The sequence below is a fragment of the Miscanthus floridulus genome, chromosome 16 (genome assembly GCF_019320115.1).
Source record: "Miscanthus floridulus cultivar M001 chromosome 16, ASM1932011v1, whole genome shotgun sequence".
In the NCBI taxonomy this organism is placed as follows: domain Eukaryota; kingdom Viridiplantae; phylum Streptophyta; class Magnoliopsida; order Poales; family Poaceae; genus Miscanthus; species Miscanthus floridulus.
Window position 1 is genome coordinate 81,653,284 of NC_089595.1, and position 19,543 is coordinate 81,672,826.

General features: G+C 42.8%; 1 protein-coding gene and 1 pseudogene across 2 annotated transcripts; one reads left to right on the forward strand and one right to left on the reverse strand.

Annotated features, from left to right (window-relative positions):
- Positions 1 to 390: 390 nt before the first annotated feature.
- Positions 391 to 11,943, forward strand: LOC136510074 (protein LIKE COV 2-like; annotated as a pseudogene).
- A 309-nt stretch (positions 11,944 to 12,252) lies between these two features.
- Positions 12,253 to 16,128, reverse strand: LOC136510072 (polypyrimidine tract-binding protein homolog 3-like). 2 transcript variants are annotated; one of them, XM_066504643.1, is made up of 15 exons: positions 16,045 to 16,128; positions 15,852 to 15,917; positions 15,635 to 15,706; positions 15,477 to 15,553; positions 15,120 to 15,201; positions 14,650 to 14,782; positions 14,205 to 14,269; positions 14,066 to 14,115; positions 13,938 to 13,979; positions 13,721 to 13,772; positions 13,573 to 13,621; positions 13,471 to 13,484; positions 13,236 to 13,343; positions 12,903 to 13,046; positions 12,253 to 12,822 (listed from the first exon to the last, which is right to left on the reverse strand). In XM_066504643.1, the coding sequence occupies exons 2-15, from the start codon at positions 15,906 to 15,908 to the stop codon at positions 12,433 to 12,435; spliced, it is 1,335 nt and encodes a 444-aa protein (XP_066360740.1). In that variant the 5' UTR covers positions 15,909 to 15,917; positions 16,045 to 16,128; the 3' UTR covers positions 12,253 to 12,432. The 2 variants fall into 2 exon arrangements, with proteins under 2 accessions (XP_066360740.1, XP_066360739.1); XM_066504642.1 differs by having other exon boundaries at positions 13,573 to 13,624.
- Positions 16,129 to 19,543: the final 3,415 nt, after the last annotated feature.

A 19,543-nucleotide genomic window follows, 5' to 3' on the forward strand; every position in this document is an offset into this window, starting at 1 on the left:
GTGCTCGAAACCGCTTCATGGATGTGCCGCTACGGCCGGTCGCCAAGATGAACACGCACGTCGTCGTCGAAGCCGCATCACTGGTCGTAGCATAGCGTACCAAGGTTTACCACGGACGAACCGAACACAACAGCGACGGTGCGCCGGCTTCGAAACCGAGCCTGACTCGCCGCCCGCAAGGCCGCAACACACGCACGTCAACGAGGGGCCCCACGTGCCCCACCCTAGTAGCCCAGTGACACGCAGGGCCAGATCGTACGGGCCCCATGTGAGGGCAGTTCGGTCATTTCCGGCGGCGTGTCGCTTTCGAACTCCGCCACGCCACCACACCAACTGCTTCGGCAAGTGCTGTTTTTTTTTTTGACAACAGTGCTGTTTGGTTAGCTGTCCTCTGCTCTGCCGCTGGCCCCGTCCAGCCCCGAGGCCGCGACTCCTCACCGCACCGCACCGCGCCGCCCGCGAGAACTCTCCCGTAAGCTTCGGCGAGCAGCATCTCCGCCCCGCCGATCGTAATGCCGGAGGACAAGGAGTACGCGCTCGTGCCGCTCGGCCAGGCGGCGGCGCCTGACCCCGAGGACCCCGTCAAGTCGCCGCCGCGACCCAGCTCGCCCGGCACGTGCACTCGCAAGGTCCGGATCCGTCTCGCCCTAGACCCTGCCCCACCCTGCAGCTTCTGCCATACCCTAGTCGCTTCGCTTGGATCTGGTCGCCCCTGTGCGGCCGCGCTGTACAAAGTTCAAACTGCCTTTTCGCCCTTTGGTCTTCCGCCTCTTTTTCGTGAGGGAAGAGTTGGCCATGTGCGGGACCTGACCTGACCACGCTTGACGCCTTCTGTGGTCAAATTAACGCTTTGACAGTTTTTTCCTACCTAATATTTCGCATCGGTTCTCTTAGTACTGGTATGTGCACTTTTCATTGTTATCGTGAAAGGCTGAAATCCACTGGTTGTGGCAATGGCAATGTGGAGGGCACTAAAATATATATCCTGTTGGAAATGAAGGTTTAGGGTATATAACATGATTTCTCCTTCGTGACACCAAATGCAGGCCATGCTCGCCCTTGATGCGTCAGTGCTCGTGTTATGTGAAGTAGGCACTGATGTAAACGAGAGACTTTTAGTTATCATCGAGGAATATTTGGGCTGAATGCTCATTTGATTCTGCTGCACATTAACTAGACTTAAAGCAAATTTTGGCATAATATAGATGCCAAGTTGGCCTACAATAACTAGCCCAATGTTCTTGGCTTCAAATGTTTGTTGAATTTGAACATGCAGGGTTTTGCAAATGCAGTGCATAGGACCTAGTCATGCAGTTCTGTTAGAGAATTTGCACTGAACAATAGAAATATGATCAATTAATTGTGGTTGAGTGTTAGTCTCAACTATATGCTAGTGGACAAATAGCAGTCCACATATTTAGGCATTCTACCATTTTTCCATCTTAAAGGTTTATTTATTAAACCAGCAATGATTGCATAATTTAGATACCATGGTAATGAATTTATTCCTGCAACAACAACAACAACAACATAGCCTTTCAGTCCCAAGCAAGTTGGGGTAGGCTAGAGTTGAAACCCATCAAAAGCCCCAAGTCACGGTTCAGACACTTCAATAGCTGCTTTCCAAGTACTCATATTCAAACATAGATCTCTAGGTATATCCCAAGATTTGAAATCTCTTTTTATTGTCTTCCTCATGTCAATTTCGGTCTTCCTCTACCTCTCCTTATATTATTAGCTTGGCTTAGGACTCCACAATGCACTGGTGCCTCTGGAGGTCTCCTTTGGACATGGTCAAACCACCTCAACCGATGTTGTATAAGCTTTTCTTCAATTGGTGCTACCTCTAGGCGATCACGTATATCATCGTTCTGAACTCGGTCCATTCTTATGTGACTGCAAATCCATCGCAACATGCGTATTTTTGCAACACTCAGTTGTTGAACATGTCGAATCTTTGTAGGCTAACATTTTGCTCTATATAACATAGCCGGTCTAATCACCGATCTATAGAATTTGCCTTTTAGCTTTTGTGGTACCCTCTTGTCACAGAGAATGTCAGAAGCTTGTCATCACTTGATCCACCCTGTTTTGATTCTATAGCTAATGTCCGCATCAATATCTCCATCCCTCTGTATCATCGATCCCAGATACCAAAAGGTATCCTTCTTAGGCACTACTTGACCTTCCAAACTCACATCTCCCTCCTCCTGTACAACTCTGCCAAAATCGCATCTCATGTATTCGGTTTTAGTACTGCTCAATCTAAAACCTTTACACTCAGGGGTCTGCCGCCATAACTCTAGTTTTCTATTTACTCCCGCCTTGCTTTTGTCCACTAACACTACATCATCAACGAACAACATACACCAAGGGATATCCCCTTGTATGTTTCTGGTAACCTCATCCATTACCAAGGCAAAGAGATACAGGCTTAAGGCTGACCCTTGATGAAGTCCAATTTTAATCGGGAAGTAATCTGTGTTTCCATCGTTTGTTCGAACACTAGTCACAACATTGTTGTACATGTCCTTAATGAGGATCACGTACTTTGATGAGACTTTATGTTTGTCCAAAGGCCACCATATAGCATTTATTGGTATCTTGTCATAAGCCTTCTCCAAGTCAATGAAAACCAAGTCCAGGTCCTTCTGCTCTCTAAACCGTTCCATAACCTGTCTTATTAAGAAGATTACTTCTATGGTTGACCTTCTGAGCATAAAACCAAATTGGTTTGTTGATATTTGCGTCGTTCCTCGCAGGCGCTGCTCGATGACTCTCCCATAACTTTATAGTGTGGCTCATCAACTTAATTTCCCGATAATTAATACAAATTTGGATATCTCCCTTGTTCTTGTAGATTGGTACCAATATGCTTCTCCATTCATCAGGCATCTTGTTCGATCGAAAGATATTGTTGAACATCTTGGTTAGCCATATTATAGCTATATCCTCGAGACATCTCCACACCTTGATTGAGATACCATCAGGGTCCATCGCTTTGTCCCCTTTCATCTTTTTCAAGGCTTCTCTGACCTTCGATTCTTGAATCCTCCGCACAAAGCGCCTGTTGGTGTCATCAAACGAGTCGTCTAGCTGAACGGTGGTGTTCTCGTTCTTACCATTGAACAATTTATCAAAATGCTCTTGCCATCTATGTCTGATTTCATCTTACTTCACTAAGAGCTGCTCCCTCTCGTCCTTTATGCACTTGACTTGGTTGAAGTCCCTTGTCTTTCTATCGCGAGCCCTAGTCATCCTATAAATGTCTTTCTCTCCTTCCTTCATGCTCAAACGTCGGTAAAGGTCCTCATAGGCCCGCCCCTTTGCCTCACTCACCGCTCGTTTTGCAGTCTTTGCCACCTTGTACTTCTCTATGTTATTTGCACACCTGTCATGATACAAACGCTTATAGCACTTCTTTTTCTTAATAGCCTTTTGCACATCTTCATTCCACCACCAAGTGTCTTTCGAGTCGCATCCGCTCACTTTGGTCACTCCAAGCACCTCTAAAGCAACCTTCCGAATGCATGTTGTCATCTTCTCCCACAGGCTGTTTGCATCGCCTTCATCATTCCAAGGGTCCTCTTCAATGACTTTTTCCTTAAAGACCTTTGATGCATCCCCTTCTAATTTCCACCACTTCGTTCTAGCAACCCTAGCTTGTTTGTTCCCACGAGCTTGCACTAGAAAGCGGAAGTCAGCCACCACCAGTTTGTGTTGAGCGACCACACATTCTCTAGGTATCACCTTACAGTCCACGCATGTTCGTTTATCCCTCCTTGTAAGGACAACGTCGATTTGACTAGAGTACTGGCCGCTACTAAAGGTCACTAAATGGGACTATCTCTTACGGAAGAAGGTGTTAGCTATCATCAGATCAAAAGCTATGGCGAAGTCTAAGACTTCCTCTCCCTCCTGGTTCCTACTACCATATCTGAAACCCCCATGAACTGTCTCGAAACCTGCACTTGATGTACCTACATGGCCATTAAGATCACCTCCTATAAAGAGCTTCTCGCTACTAGGGACAGTTCTAACCAAGCGATCTAAGTCTTCCTAGAAAAGCCGCTTAGCACTCTCATCATGCCCTACTTAGGGGGCATACGCACTAATTACGTTTAAGACCATATCACTAATGACAAGTTTAACTAAGATGATCCTATCCCCTTGTCTTCTCACCTCCATCACATCATCCTTGAGGCTCTTATCAATCAAAACTCCTACTTCATTTTTATTTGAAGTTGTCACTGTGTACCAGAGCTTGAAGCCGTTATTGTCCACCTCCTTCGCCTTCTGCCCCTTCCATTTAGTCTCTTGGACGCATAAGATATTTATACGTCTCCTAACCGCTGTGTCCACTAACTCTCTTAACTTACCTGTAAGGGACTCTACATTCCAGCTACTTAAACGGATCCTAGTTGGCTCGACTAGCTTCTTTACCCTTCGCATCCGCTGAGGTAGGTGTGAAGACCCTTGCTTATTTTGCACCACACCCGGGCGCCGATGTAGCGCGCCACTAAGGATGCGACGACCCAATCCTTGCTCACTTGACACCGTGTCTAGATCGCGACACGGCGCGTCACGGGGGTACCCCAATTTTATTGTGTTTCATTCTTGTTTTTGTTTGATGCATCCAAATGATTTTTTGTTTCTCTACATGCATGTGCCAGAATTTATTCAAACAGTTCTGGTAGTTAATATCTTGTTCATTTCATAATAGGCATGCTTTGCTGTTCTTCAAAGCTGGGTGTCAAGAAAATTTATGACTGGATGGTATGCTTCACAAAGACTAATTCAGACACTTTGCACCAGGCTACAATATATCCATGCTAATATCCTCTTTTGTCTCCCTAATTTTTCTTTGCAGTGTAGTTCTTTTCCCAATTGCTGTCACATTCTTCATCACTTGGTGGTTTATTCAATTTGTTGATGGGTTTTTTCAGCCCACTCTGTGCAAAACTGGGGTTTGACATATTCGGTAATTGTTTATGCTTTATTGGTGGTACTTTTTTTTTTGCCATGATATATTACTAAAATTGTAGAATTATCGATGTCCTATTTTTTCTTTTTTTATCGTTTTATATGCTGTATATTGTTGTTATGATGTAAGTATTTTACAAGTTTTTTCCCCCCATGAACTCTTCTTTGTATTCGATATTTCGATCTAGATTTAATCTTCAGAAGGAACTAAGGAATGCAAACCCTAACTCAGGGAAATACAGGTGTTTTTGTTTGGCCATTTATTTAATACCGGCTACCTTTACTATGTGGTGTAATTGGTCCTGAACTCTCCCTATATTACTAATAACCAGATTCCTGAATTGTCAAGTACATGGTGACTTGTTATGATTTGTACAATGCAGATAACCTCTTTCTTGAATTCGTAGTCTTTTTTTATGACAATTGCTTATGACAATGTTTCAGGCCTTGGATTCTTGACATCCCTGGTGTTTATACTTCTTGTTGGAATCTTTGTGTCTTCTTGGGTGGGTTCAACTGTCTTCTGGGTTGGAGAATGGTTTATAAAGAAAATGCCATTTGTAAGGCACATATACTCTGCATCAAAGCAAGTTAGCACTGCTGTTTCACCAGGTAATGTAATTCATATACAGCTCTAATTCTACGTGCACCAGAATGTTTACCTTCCATATTATTTCTTCAACAACAACAACAACAACAACAACAACAACAACAACAAAGCCTTTAAGTCCCAAACAAGTTGGGGTAGGCTAGAGTTGAAACCTAGCAGAGGTTCAGACACGTGAATAGCTGTTTTCCAAGCACTCCTATCTAAGGCTAAGTCTTTGGGTATATTCCATCATTTCAAGTCTCCTTCAAAAATTATTTTAGCTTTCCTGTAGAGGAGTCCTATACATTTCCATTGCCAACAAGTAAAACTGATAAATTTTAGATCAAGTAAACTTTATGCTTCATAAACAGCATAAATGGGTTGAGGGTCACAATTTCGTTTTGAAAGCCACAACAAGTTTTTAGTGCAATCCATTTTTTGTTTGCTTATGAATTTTTGGGGCTTTTGTGTTCATGCCCCTAAGGCCTATGGTGATTTTGCCCCTATTTTTTCAACATGGTGATTTTGCCCTTGCATTTTGAAATTGAAGATTGAGTTTGCCCCTATTCCGTTAAACGGCGTTAATTCAGATTTGAAAAGACAACTTTGCCCATGCAAATTTACCCTTGCTTTTTGCAAATTTTATGATTTTACCCTTGTTTTAACATTAATCATTTGGACATTATTTTGACACGTTTCAGAAAAAATTTGACAACAGCATTTCACATAGAATTTTTGTATATTTGAATCCGATAAAACTTTGACATAATTTGCATGTATTCAAATCTGACCAAACTTTAACAAATTTTGATAGACACTTGATAGAATTCGGATATATTTCGAGTGCAATGCTACTCATCTAATCTAAGTAGTACTCCCTCTATTCCAAGTAGTAAGGCGTTTTGACTTTTCTACATACATAGCTTTTGCTATGCACTTAGATATACACAGTCTAGAAAACAATGTATCTAGAAAAAAAAACAAAACATCTTCGAATTTGAAACTGAGGGAGTAGTACAAATGCTCCTAATTCCATGCATCAAGCAAGCAGATTCACATGTGAACCATCAGTGGTCCTCAGAAAAACATGATGACACTCAATTCCTCGAGCACCTACTGGATGTCATGTCGCCGCATGAAGATGCGGATTGCTTGCTGTTCAGGCTTGTCCATGCAACCATGAGCCATCCAGTCGCAGGCAAACATGACGGGACCCCCCCGTGCGCGCCTCCTACAGCTGTCCACCAGCGCTCGCGCCTCCTGCTGCCAGCCACTGCCGCTAGAGCTCAATGTGAACAGTTACATGCCGCGCCCACATTTGAGAGCTCCAGCAATTCACATCAGAGCAGTCCGCGGCATCGAGAAGAAGGTGCAGAACTGCTATAGTGAGGACCAGCATCTTTGCTGCCGCTGCCGCCTAGAGCGATCTGTCGGGTGGGGAGATCGAAGAAGAGCAGTCCTGGTCCTAGCGAGGTGATCCCGGATGGCTTCGCAGAGAGGGTGATGCTTGACGGCTGTTTCATCATCGCCCACGTGCTGTCCATGACAAGCTCACCTTGCCACATGCGCTTGCCACTGTCGTTGCCCATGTGCCGTCCATGCCCAGTTCGCTGCGCAGCAGCTGGCCTGACCCACGAGTGCCTCCTGCTGTGGCCGTCAGGCCTTGTAGCAGTCGTGGGTGCTGGCCTAGACTAGTGCTGCGCCTCATGCTGCAGCCACTGTCTGGGATCACCCGCTCGCACCTCCTGCTGCCGGCCACCAGCGCTCGTACCTCCTGCTGCTAGAGCTTGATATGAACGGGGCAGGATGGGGCTGGCCAGCCGAATCTCTGGTTTGCTTGGATGAAACCATCGAGTGGGATGAGGATAAGTGGATAAGGGGCACTTTCATCCTTTCCCATGTATTTATATTGTTTTTCTTTTTTTTAATATGTTTAATCCAGTCAAAGTTAACAGCCATCCAAAACAGGGGCAAACAGCTCATTCGATTTCAAAATGTGAGGGTAAAATCACAAAGTTGGAAAAGGATTAAAAACACCATTAGCCTCTACAGTAAGGGCAAGGACACCAAAGCCCCTTAGTTTTTTTACTACCATGAGTGCTGCATGACTCAACAGCACCATATTTCTATGCGCTGCATGTTGTGTTTACATAGATATCAACAGTTTGTATTTGTTTCCAACTTTCTTGTAGTTCCTTTTGTCAGGCAGAAATGTTCTTAGGATATATTATTTTTCTTTGGACAGATCAAAATACAGCAGCATTCAAAGAAGTAGCAATTATTAGTCATCCTTGTGTTTGTTAATATGCATTTGGATTCATAACATCAACCATGGTTCTTCAGGTACCTTTTCATGCACACTGCAGCTGTGTATGGCTTTGACCAGCAGATGTGATCTTTTGATGATGGATATTTTCCTAGTTAATATGCTGTCCGTAGATGTTGTATACATTTTGTTTTGGTGATTCAGCCGTATGCATTGCATCTGAAGATTCATTCCATTACATTGTGCTATCTTTTATCTTATGTTTAAAATAATTAATTTTAAGTTTTGCATAGCCTAGTAGTAGTAAGGTAGACCTCTCCATAAGTCTAACACCCCTTTTACTTGGCTAATCATATAAGGCCTGGAAGCTTCAGCGCTACAAGCTAGCCTGGAGCTAGCACCCACTTGGGGTAAAGGCATATAACAGTGACCCCTATCCTATACTAAGTTGGTCATCTATTGTTTCATTACTGATGTTTGACTTATAGAGGCAATGAACTACTCCATCCGTCCCTAAATAACTGTCGTTTTTGCTTCGTGAGAAACAACTTTGACTAAATATATATAAAAAAAGGGCAGACCCAGTGCCGGAGGCTCCCATATGAGTGGGGTCTGGGGAAGAGAAAAACCGAGGCAAGCCTCCCCTGCAAAATCTGCGGAGAGGCTGCTTCGAACCCACGACCTGGTGACTCAGTGAGACAGCTCTCACCACTACACCAGGCTTGCCCTTTTTCATAATATTATTATATAGATTGTTGAATCTATTTTCATAATAAATTTATTTGGAGAGAGAAATGTTGGACATTTATAGGATGGCTAGGGTTCGTGAGAGAAAGACCAGGGACTTCAACCGAGTTAAGTGCATTAAGGATGAAAGGGAGCATCTCTTGGTGAAGGATGATGAGATCCGACATCGATGACAAGAGTATTTTGATAAATTATTCAATGGTGAGAATACGGACACAACCTTTCAGTTGGATGACTTTTTTGATGACACCAATGGGCGCTTTGTGTGGAGAATCCAAGAATCTGAGGTCAGAGAGGCGTTGAAAAGGATGAAAGGAGGTAAGGCGATGGGACTGGATGGTATCCCAATCGAGGTGTGGAGATGCCTCGGGGACATAGCTATAGTATGGCTAACCAAGCTGTTCAACCATATTTTTTGATCGAACAAGATGCCTGACGAGTGGAGAAGTATATTGGTACCGATCTACAAGAATAAAGGGGGTATTCAAAGTTGTACTAATTACCAGGGAATTAAGTTGATGAGCTATACTATGAAGCTATGGGAGAGAGTTATCGAGCATCGCTTGAGAGCAATAACGTGGGTCTCTATGAACCAATTTGGTTTCATGTCCGGAAGGTCAACCATAGAAGCCATTTTCTTAATAAGACAAGTTATGGAGCGGTATAGGGAGAAGAAGAAGGACCTACACATGGTTTTTATTGACTTGAAGAAGGCTTATGATAAAATATCAAGGAATGTTATGTGGTGGGCTTTGGACAAACATAAAGTCCCAACGAAGTACGTCGGGCTCATTACACATGGTTTTTATTGACTTGGAGAAGGCTTATGATAAAATACTAAGGAATGTTATGTGGTGGGCTTTGGACAAACATAAAGTCCCAACGAAGTACGTCGGGCTCATTAAGGACATGTATAATAATGTTGTGACTAGTGTTCGAACAAGTGATGGAGACACGGATGGCTTCCCGATTAGGATAGGACTACATCAAGGGTCAGCTTTGAGCCCTTATCTGTTTGCCTTAGTGATGGATGAAGTCACAAGGGACATACAAGGGGACATCCCTTGGTGTATGCTTTTCGCGGACGATGTAGTGCTAGTTGATGAAAGCCGGACATGAGTGAATCAGAAACTGCAGTTATGGCGGGAGACTTTGGAGTCCAAAGGTTTTAGACTCAGTAGAAGAACTAAAACTGAGTATATGAGATGTGACTTCGGCACTACGGGAGGAGGAAGATATTAGTTTGGAAGGTCAAGTAGTGCCTAGGAAGGATACATTTAGATATTTAGGATCAATGCTACAGAGAGACAGGGATATTGATGAAGATGTTAGCCATAGAATCAAAGCAGGGTGGATGAAGTGGCGCCAAGCATCTGGTGTCCTATGTGACAAAAGGGTACCACAGAAGCTAAAAGACAAGTTTTATAGGACGACGATTAGACCTGCTATGTTGTATGGTGCAGAATGTTGGCCTACGAAAAGACGACATGTTCAACAAATAAGTGTCGCGGAAATACGTATGTTGCGTTGGATTTGCGGTCATACGAGAAGGGATCGAGTTCGGAACGATGATATACGTGATAGATTAGGGGTAGCACCAATTGAAGAAAAGCTTGTCCAACACCGGTTTAGATGGTTTGGACATGTCCAATGGAGACCTCCAGAGGCACTGGTGCGTAGTGGAATCCTAAGCCAGGATAGTAACGTGAAGAGAGGCAGAGGAAGACCGAAGTTGACTTGGGTAGAGGCAATAAAAAGAGACTTGAAATGATGGAATATATCCAAAGACTTAGCCTTAGATAGGAGTGCTTGGAAAACAACTATTCACGTGCCTGAACCTTGGATTGCTTCTGCTGGGTTTCAACTCTAGCCTACCCCAATTTGTTTGGGACTTGAAGGCTTTGTTGTTGTTGGAGAGATAAATGTTGCACGCATTTTTTACAAATCCAGTCAAACCTACGGCACGAAAACCAAAAGCGACAGTTATTTAGGGACGGAAGGAGCATGTAGTTCCTGTGCGTACAACGACATGCATCCATGATTGATTTAACACTTGATCTTTCACTGTGAACTCTGAGGTGACCATCTATTGTTGCATTGCAGACAGACAAAGGTGATGAAGAATTGTGTAGTGTTTATGTGCCAACAACCAATCATTTATATATTGGCGACATCTTTTTGGTAAACTCCGCCGAAATTATAAGGCCCAATTGTCCATTCGTGAAGGCATAGGTTGGTTCCTTGCTCTCTTTTTACCTTTTCCTCTACTGCTACTGTCCAGAGAAAAGAAGATATAACGCTTCTTATGTTAATCCCTTTGAATAGTTTGGTTTGAGATAACAAGTTCTTGTTAAGTTGTTCCTTCCTGCTAGAAATTATTCAAATGTTCTGTTATTGTCCAGGTGATAAGTTTTTTTGTTGTGTGTGTGACACACATGCACTTATCCCTAAACACCTCTGATTACTGGGCCAGAGATTTTGAGATTGCCAGTTAGGTAGACGCCTCACTAGTTACTGCCTCAGTGGATGTGGGTGGTTACCCACGGGTAGGATTGCCATCCTTAGTCATGTTCCACCACAAGAAGCCATAGCTCAGTTTTTCTTTTGGCCCGAAGCTAATACTAATTCATCGTCGCTCATCATAACACTTCATATATTTGCTGGTTAATTCTAATCTGATGACTTTGCTGTTGTGTGTGCTACAGAAATAATTGTTTCAGGAGGAATGACTATGCCGCAGGTGATCACGTCACTGGAACCAACACCTCGGAAGAGCCAGAACATCCGTTTACAGAGTGAGGACTGTATGAGGCATGCATGAAAGTGATCGGTGTTCCAGGTATATTCTTCTGCTGGAAGCAGGGTTCGAAAGCTATTTTGTGAGGGCTTTTCATTTCTAGTATCAGCTATTTGCAGCTGAATTTCAGTCAAAGGCCGTTTATATTTTTTTTAAGAAAGGAAGGGCCAATGGCCATTTTTCAATGAAATTCTGATCCGTAACTTCAAAATCTAAGTTCCTCCTAATTGAGTAGACTGATTAAGGATCATTGTGGCTATGCTGGACTGCAGGGTATATTGTTTGGTTATGGATTCAAAGCTGGGGCATGGAGCATGAGGCAATATCAGTTTGTAGGACCGCATTCAGAACTGGGGTGCGCATTGGCAGATACATGCCAACCTGCACTGGCTTGCCTTGCAATCGCGGTTGGTGACACAAATTTTAGCTCCACTTACAAGCACGAGATGCACTTTTAACCGATCTCCAGCAGTGTGCTAGATCGTGTTTACCTGTAATGCTGAACGCGATTCAATACCAGTGTTACTTGTGTATATAAATTTCTTATACTACAGTCTACCAAGATCAATCATGACTGAATTTCGCTGACGAATAGCTCTTGTGCCGCGGCAGAATTGACGTCGCAGCTGCACAGGTTGTCAGTCTAGCAGCAGAAAAGGTATACGGAATATACCGTCCCATTACGCGGAAAAAAGCCGAACAGGGTAAATCGCCTCCAGGCAAAATGGATTACGATTCACACTGGCAAAAGGATAATACGATTCACACAATTAACAGGCCTTCCAACTCAGAATATCACGACATGAAGATGAAGGGGTAAATATCCTTTGATAACCTAACAAACAGGATTTGGAAAGAAACACAGAAACCTTTTGGGTGAAAGGCCAGTGTTGCGTGAAAAGAAAAACCAAAGGTCAGGGGGAGGTACAGCTCAGACAGCATCAGTCTTGGAGAATAGCGCACAGGATTCACATCTTAGTATGAAATGCTTCCTAAATAGAGCTCGAAGGGGGTGGAGTGAGGGCGACAGGAGCTTTCCCTTGAGGTGGCTTATATACTCTGCATCTGGGAGAAAGAGATCCGGATCGTGTTACCCTCGAGCGTGCTGGCATGCTTCGACACGAGGGCCTCGGTCGCCTCCTCTTCAGTCTCAAACAAAACGAGAGCCTGCCTCTTGCCATTCACCTCGAATAGCTTCGTGTTGAGAACAGTGCCGTGCTCAGACACATGGTTCAGGATTGCTTCCTCAGAGATCTCTTGGGGGAGGGCAGAAATGTGGATCATCTTCGTTGGAGAGCAGCAATGTCGGTAGTTCTTGACCACGTTGCTGTTGAACCGGTTTAGGCTTGAGTTTAAGTAGTCGTGGGCGTCTGGGGCAGGTGTGATGTTAGGGTACTTTGAGTAGTTAACTTCCAGTTTCTTCCCAAATAGTATAGCCCCCTGCAAAGAGATAAGTATCGTCAACTGCAAAGAGATAGGAATGCAACTGAGAATGCATATATCAGTGGGTATGAGTGTACCTTCAAATAATGCACAGCTAGCTCAGCCTGCAACCCATCAGCCATCTCAACAAGGGCATGATCTGGTTTGTTCCTCAGTATCTTGATTCTTACTATGTTTCCATACAAGGAAAACAGATTGAAAAGCTTATCCTCATCAATTTTCTGCAAAGAACATGGAATGATTACAGGTAGTGAGTTTTAAGCTTATCCTCATCTGACTATTAAGGAAATAAAAAGCTTAACAGCAAAGAGACTCACCAAACAGCAAATACTATTTGAAAGAGTAACAAACTTTAACACAAACAAGTAGGAAACAATCCTTGAAAATATTCAAACCAGCGCAAGACTTACATCAGTATTCAGATTACTGACTATGAGTGTGCACCGTTCATTGGTACCAGTCACTCCATGAGGTAAAGATCCACCAAATGCAGCCGCAATCATTGCAGCCCTCCCCATCTGGCATTGCAAAAGCTTTGTATGAGTATTCACATGCATTAGACAAGACACAACAAATGTGAACATATTCAGTTCAACGATTTTCTGCTAAAAATTACAGCATTGGATAATCCATTCAGACATCAACCTGTGCAAATGAAGCTGCACAAAAAAAAAAGGCAAATCAGATTTTGTGCAAATATCAGGTATGTATTATTATCCAAAAGTAATGGAAGTTTCAGTGTGCTACCTCCAGCTTGTTGGAAGGCATAGAGATTAGCTGGATCAGGATAACCTTGCTGCTCCATTAAGTTTGAAAAAGTAGAAAACAACACAGTTAGCTTTAAGAATCAAAATGGTCCAGGCAAAAAGTGTAAGCACAAGTATCAACAACCAACCTGAGGGGCCCTAGGACGTTGTTCTGTAGGCAATGATGGATTTGTGAAATCTCTGAGGAAGGAAAAAGGAACTAAGAAAATAAAATTCATCACAGAAGAAAGATCTAACCACTAAATTAAGTGGCATGTGAACTTTGCAAGATGGAACAATTATCTAAAGGTAACTGGCGTTAAGACACATTGCTACATCTGGCAGGAATGAAAAAGCCAATATTACCTAGATCGGTCGTTGTTGTAGTGGACTTGCAGTTCACTGAGACTGGATATTCGATAAAAGGGAACAAGAAGAAATTAAGTTATAGAAAGTGAGACCAAATTTAAAATGTGATAGGTTACAGCTCGTACTTTGAATATTGAATGTCTAGCTGGCAGCAACCATCATATATGTTCCTTCCCTGGGATATTTTTGTTTGTGTAAGAATAAAGTGATGCCAGATATACATGCACAGTAAGGACATTAGCTGAACAATGTAAATACTATTACATGCAAAGAACCAAATGCTTCCACAGCTTCTTGGCGTGAGTGGAACTGAATAAGAGCTTGAAAACCTGCATCAGTTAAGCAAAGAATATAGAACCTTAAAGATCACAAATTGGGGCAGATGGTTAAGTTTGTGAACACTTTTGGCTCAAAAATCATTCAAATTTGTAACCAGACAGCAAGTTTTGGATGTACGAGCTGTACCAGTCATTTGCAAGCGCATCTAAAACTTATAATTAATGGAATGTTGGTAGCTGTTAAAGCTGTTGTTACAGCTTACTTTTTGAAACAGGGTACAGCCCAGTGAACCCGCATTAATATATATAAAGCTCATATCAATTGCTAAATCCACCTTACCATTCACATGCAATCTGTAAGGGAATCAGAAAATGTATACCAGGTGCACGTGTGCGTGGTGAGAGAGAGAGAGAGAGCAGGAAAATCTAACCAGCTGACTTTTGAAATGTGACAATCTTCTCCACAAATCCATAAGCTTTGAATACTTGATGTAGAACCTCCACCGTTATAGGATAGATCATGTGGTGGATAGTAACTAAGAGGATTCGGTTGGGTTCAGACTCCTGAGGCCAAGCAGCAACAAGCACCGAGACAGAAAAGAGGAGATAGAAAGAAAAGAATAAATAGGGAGGAATGTGTATAACTAGTTGGAAAATAAGAGACTAGCAGAATTGCGATACAATCAACTCTACAAGTGGAGGTAGAAAGATATAAAATACAGCTAAACATACTTTCAATCAATACACTTTCTAACATGCATCAGTTGCATACAAGGCCTATAGCATAAATCTAACATGCATCAGTCACAACCAGGGCCTATACATAATATTGGTTCAGGTTTAGACTATATTAGGAAATATAAGAATAAACTAATCATACAAGTACATAATTGTGGCATACCTGATCAGAATTCCTTCCATGAGAGCTCTGGTCTGTGGTAAGCTCTTGATGAGATGAGAACTGCATGTATACATTCCTTCCCCTAAAATGTAAAACATGATGCACAAAAATGATAAATCATATATAGGATGGGATGTTAAACTCAACTGCTAAAAAGAGGCTATACTTAAGTTCAACACTTGTCGCAACAGAAAGCCCAAAAAATATATCATCAGCATCCATAAATTTACACACATTATCTACCAGGCATATGGCCATGCTACTTGGCAGCTTACATTGTAATACATGTATGAATATCTCTTTTGGAGCCCTTTGCATCCATAAAGCATTGCAGCCAACACGCATCGACTACATTACCTTATGCTAGGTTGAACAGAAGTGTAATATTGCAGCGCACTCACAGAAGCATGTATGTCTTCCATCTGCAGAAGAGCCTGAGGCTCGAAACAACCACAAGTAAGCAATACCTAAAGTCAATCTACTCAGTCAAGTGCTGGAAAGAAGAAATAACCCACTTGGTTCTTCGCACGCAACATAACGATCTTGGAGACCACGCCGAACGGCTGCAGCAGCTGAAGGAGATCAGACTGCAAACACAACAGCAGGGTGGGGGAATATAGCCAATAAAAAATCAAATCTTTCGCATAAACCAAACAATCCATTCAAATTTGATCCCAAAAAGAACAAAACCCAAAAGATTCAAGATTCCCCCTTAACTGATCCCCTACATACCTCGGCAATCTCGTGGCCGACGTTGCGGATGTGGATTACCTTGGACGGCTCCGACATCCTCCCGCACTGTAACATAGGCAGCAGCCAATAATCACTACGAAATTGGTCGGATGAAAGGTCCCGGACCAATCGAGTAAACGGGGAGAAGAGAGATCTAGAACCAAAGCTCCAATCTTCGGGCAAGAAACATTACCTCGTTGAGGGTTTAAGAGGGAGAGAGATCTAGGGTTTTGCCGTCGACTGCCGCTGCGGGGAAGAGAGAGAGGGGGGGGCGGGGGAGGAAATAGTGGGGGAGGGGGGACGGTGGTAGCTGCGTATATAGGGGTTTCTATTTGTCTTCTGGATTCGGCCCGAAAAGGATAGTGGGGACTGAGGAGGATAGTGACGCCTTCTATCCGACCGAACCGGACTTCGAACCGTTGTGCGCATCGGTTCACTGACCGCCAGTTCGATTGTTTACAGGATGAATTGAACCGGTTACAAATAATTCAAATCGGTGCCATATAATGCTATATAAGAGGTAATTAGTAACATATAGTTGATCACATAAATATATAAATAAGAGGATAAAAGCATAATTGCATAACCAACTTCCAACTAATCTACCCATAAGTACACAACACATACTCTAAAGTCTAAAATCAGCACGTGTTTGTTGACGATCCTTAATTCAAATAATCTGATCGTCAAAAGATAATAAAATGAATAATGCATTTATAGCAAGATATGTCTTAATTTAACAAGTTTCGCAAGTATTGATTCTAGAGTTGTTTTACAGGATATGTAAAAAATGTGCATGAAAAAATAATATATGGAGCACTTACAAATTGATGCATAAATGACTAGAATAATAATTAAATATTCATCATTGTAAAATATCTTGAATACTAAAATGGAGTATATCATTGCAAAGTGCTCATTGAGATAATTAAAATAAATATATGATCTGTTCCATTTAGAGTTAATCTGAGAAAATTATGAATTTTTTAAATTTAAAGGTAACGTCGTCCTGCACCAACAATGCCAAAAGTCAACAGAGCTAAGCCAGACGCAACACCACCATGCGTCCACACATCCAATTCAAATTCCAACGTGAGCAACAGCCTAGTGGACCCACAGTTGGTAGGTGGACAGCGCACAGCCGCACACGCACTCCACATCTGCACTAGGACCACGTTGCAGCCTGACACACGCTAGCAGAACTAGACCGGGACGGTTCACAAGGAACTGACCGGTTCACCGGTTCTGTAAAAAACCGGCTGGTTCAACCGGTTTTTACCGGTTCAATTGCGTGGACGGTCTGTAAAGCGAACCGAACCGTTATAGTCTCTGGTTCGGTCTTTTATCAGTCGGACCGCCGGTCCAGTCCGGTCCGGTCTAAATAACTAGGCTTCTATCCTAACTCCTGATGCGGGCGAGTGCTTGATTTGCGCAAACCATCTTCATGGTCATGGCTACCAGCACACATTAAGGTCCTGTTTATTTCCTTGCAAAACTTTTGGTCAGTACTTTTAGCTCATGTTTTAGTCAAATGAATCTAAACAGATTAAGAAAAAAGAGCAAATCTAGAAATATAACGAGTAGTCCATTTGTCACTTAAGAGGCCCAAAACTTGGCTAAAACGTCTAGGGCGTGAGCTGGAGGCGCAGTACCCCTGCACCCACCCACCCGCCGCTCTTGCTCTTTCCCTATGCGCGAACCCTAGCTCCGCCCGCCGCTCTCGTCCTCTCTCCTTCCGCACCAACCCATAGCTCCTCTCTGGCATCCAGATCCAGCTCCTCCTCCCCGCCGCCTAGCTCTAGATGGCACTCTAGGTTCCATCCCTTCTTCAATAATGGTATAGAAGCACTAGATGGCACTCACATACCATGTGTGGTGCCAAGTGATAAGGTGGTTCAACACATGTGCCGTAAGGGCATGACAACACAGAATGTGTTGTTTGTGACTTCGACATGAGGTTCACATTTGTTCTTGCTGGATGGCCTGGTTCTGTATATGACATGATAGTGTTCGTCGATGCTATGACCAAGTACGACGACATGTTTTCACATCCACCGACAGGTAAACAACTTTCAATGTTGCAATTGCAGCTTCTAGTTCAACTAGTTGAAACTTACAAATTATTTCATTGTGTAGAAAATTTTTACCTAGTGGACTCTGGCTACCCGAACCATCCGGGTTATCTTTCGCCCTACAAAGGAACCAAGTACCATCTTCCGAAGTATCGAGAAGGCCTGGAGTCACAAAGTAAAAAAGAGATGTTCAACTTTGCACATTCATCTCTTAGAAATGTCATCGAGAGGTCATTTGGAGTTTTGAAGATGAAGTGGAGGATTTTGTTGCATATGCCGAGTTATGCACCTCATAAGCAAAGCTAAATAATCGTAGCATGCATGGCACTCCATAACTTTATTCGATCGAGTCAAATATTGAATAGGGACTTTGATCATTGTGATCGTGATGAGAATTATGTTCCACCTTAGGCATCGACCTCCCAATCACATGCTCGTCAGGCGCCGGAAAGAGACGAGTCTGCATATATGAATGCTTTCCATGACCAAATAGCCATTGGTTTGTTAAATAGATCATGACAATTTGTATTGTGTACTTGAATTGTAACGTGTGTGATTACTTTGTATGGTTGAGGACAATTAAATTGTGTAGTTGAACTATTGAATAATTGTGCAATAAAGTCTAATTTTTTATTGTTTGGAATCGAACGAGCAACACCGACGTGCGGTAGCCTAGCGAGCAGCACCACCGGCGTGCAGCAGCTCGGCGAGCAACAGCAAGAAGCCCAGCACGCACATTGCATGGATGTGCATAGATCACAATTAATGAATAAAATCAGTCATTAAATGAGGGCAAATCAGTATTTTTTGATATAGTGCTAAACATTTACCATGGATCTAAACACCTCAAACTAAAGTTTGAATGCTGTTACACTGTAAATCATTTGCTAAAATATGTCATGAGTATCATATTTATGTGTTAATGCATGTAATATAGAGTGTAGATCAAGTTCCGTTACTCAAAACGATCAATAGAAATGCATAACAAAAGTTAATTCCATAGTCATGTTATATCACGAGTTTAAAACCAATTTTTATTAAGCAAAAATGTTATAGAACATATATGTGATACTTGAATAAAGTTTGAAGTATAAACTTTGTAGATGACGATGAAATACCTGTGGTCGAAAAATGATATCACTAGCTAACATATCTAATAGCTTGAAAATCGAATTTGACGCAAATCCAACTCAAGACAAAAGATTTCTTAAGTCGGAAAACAGGTTGACAAAGCTATGTTTGGTAATTTTTGTAGAGGAATTGTGTTAAGTAATGGTGTTGCATTATGGCTTGTTTTAGTAGCCTAATATACACTCTTAGGTATAGCAAAGATGGTTTGGGTGTTTGGCCAACCGATTAGTTGATTGGGAAGCTTTAAAAAGCATGCATGGCACAGTCTTGATCATTTTCCTCGTGTAGGTGCGGTCACCATGCCCCTGTGCCACGGTGTTGGTGCGCCGGCCGTGTGCATGCATGCCTGGACACGCTTGGCTGGCCGCTGTGGCCGACAACTCTGGCACGTGGCTGCCTCGCCTTAGTGCCACGCCGCAGCACGCTGCCGTCGTGTCTACCTGTGCCTCTACGCCGCCGCTGTCCCATCACCGCGCTGCACGCCAACTC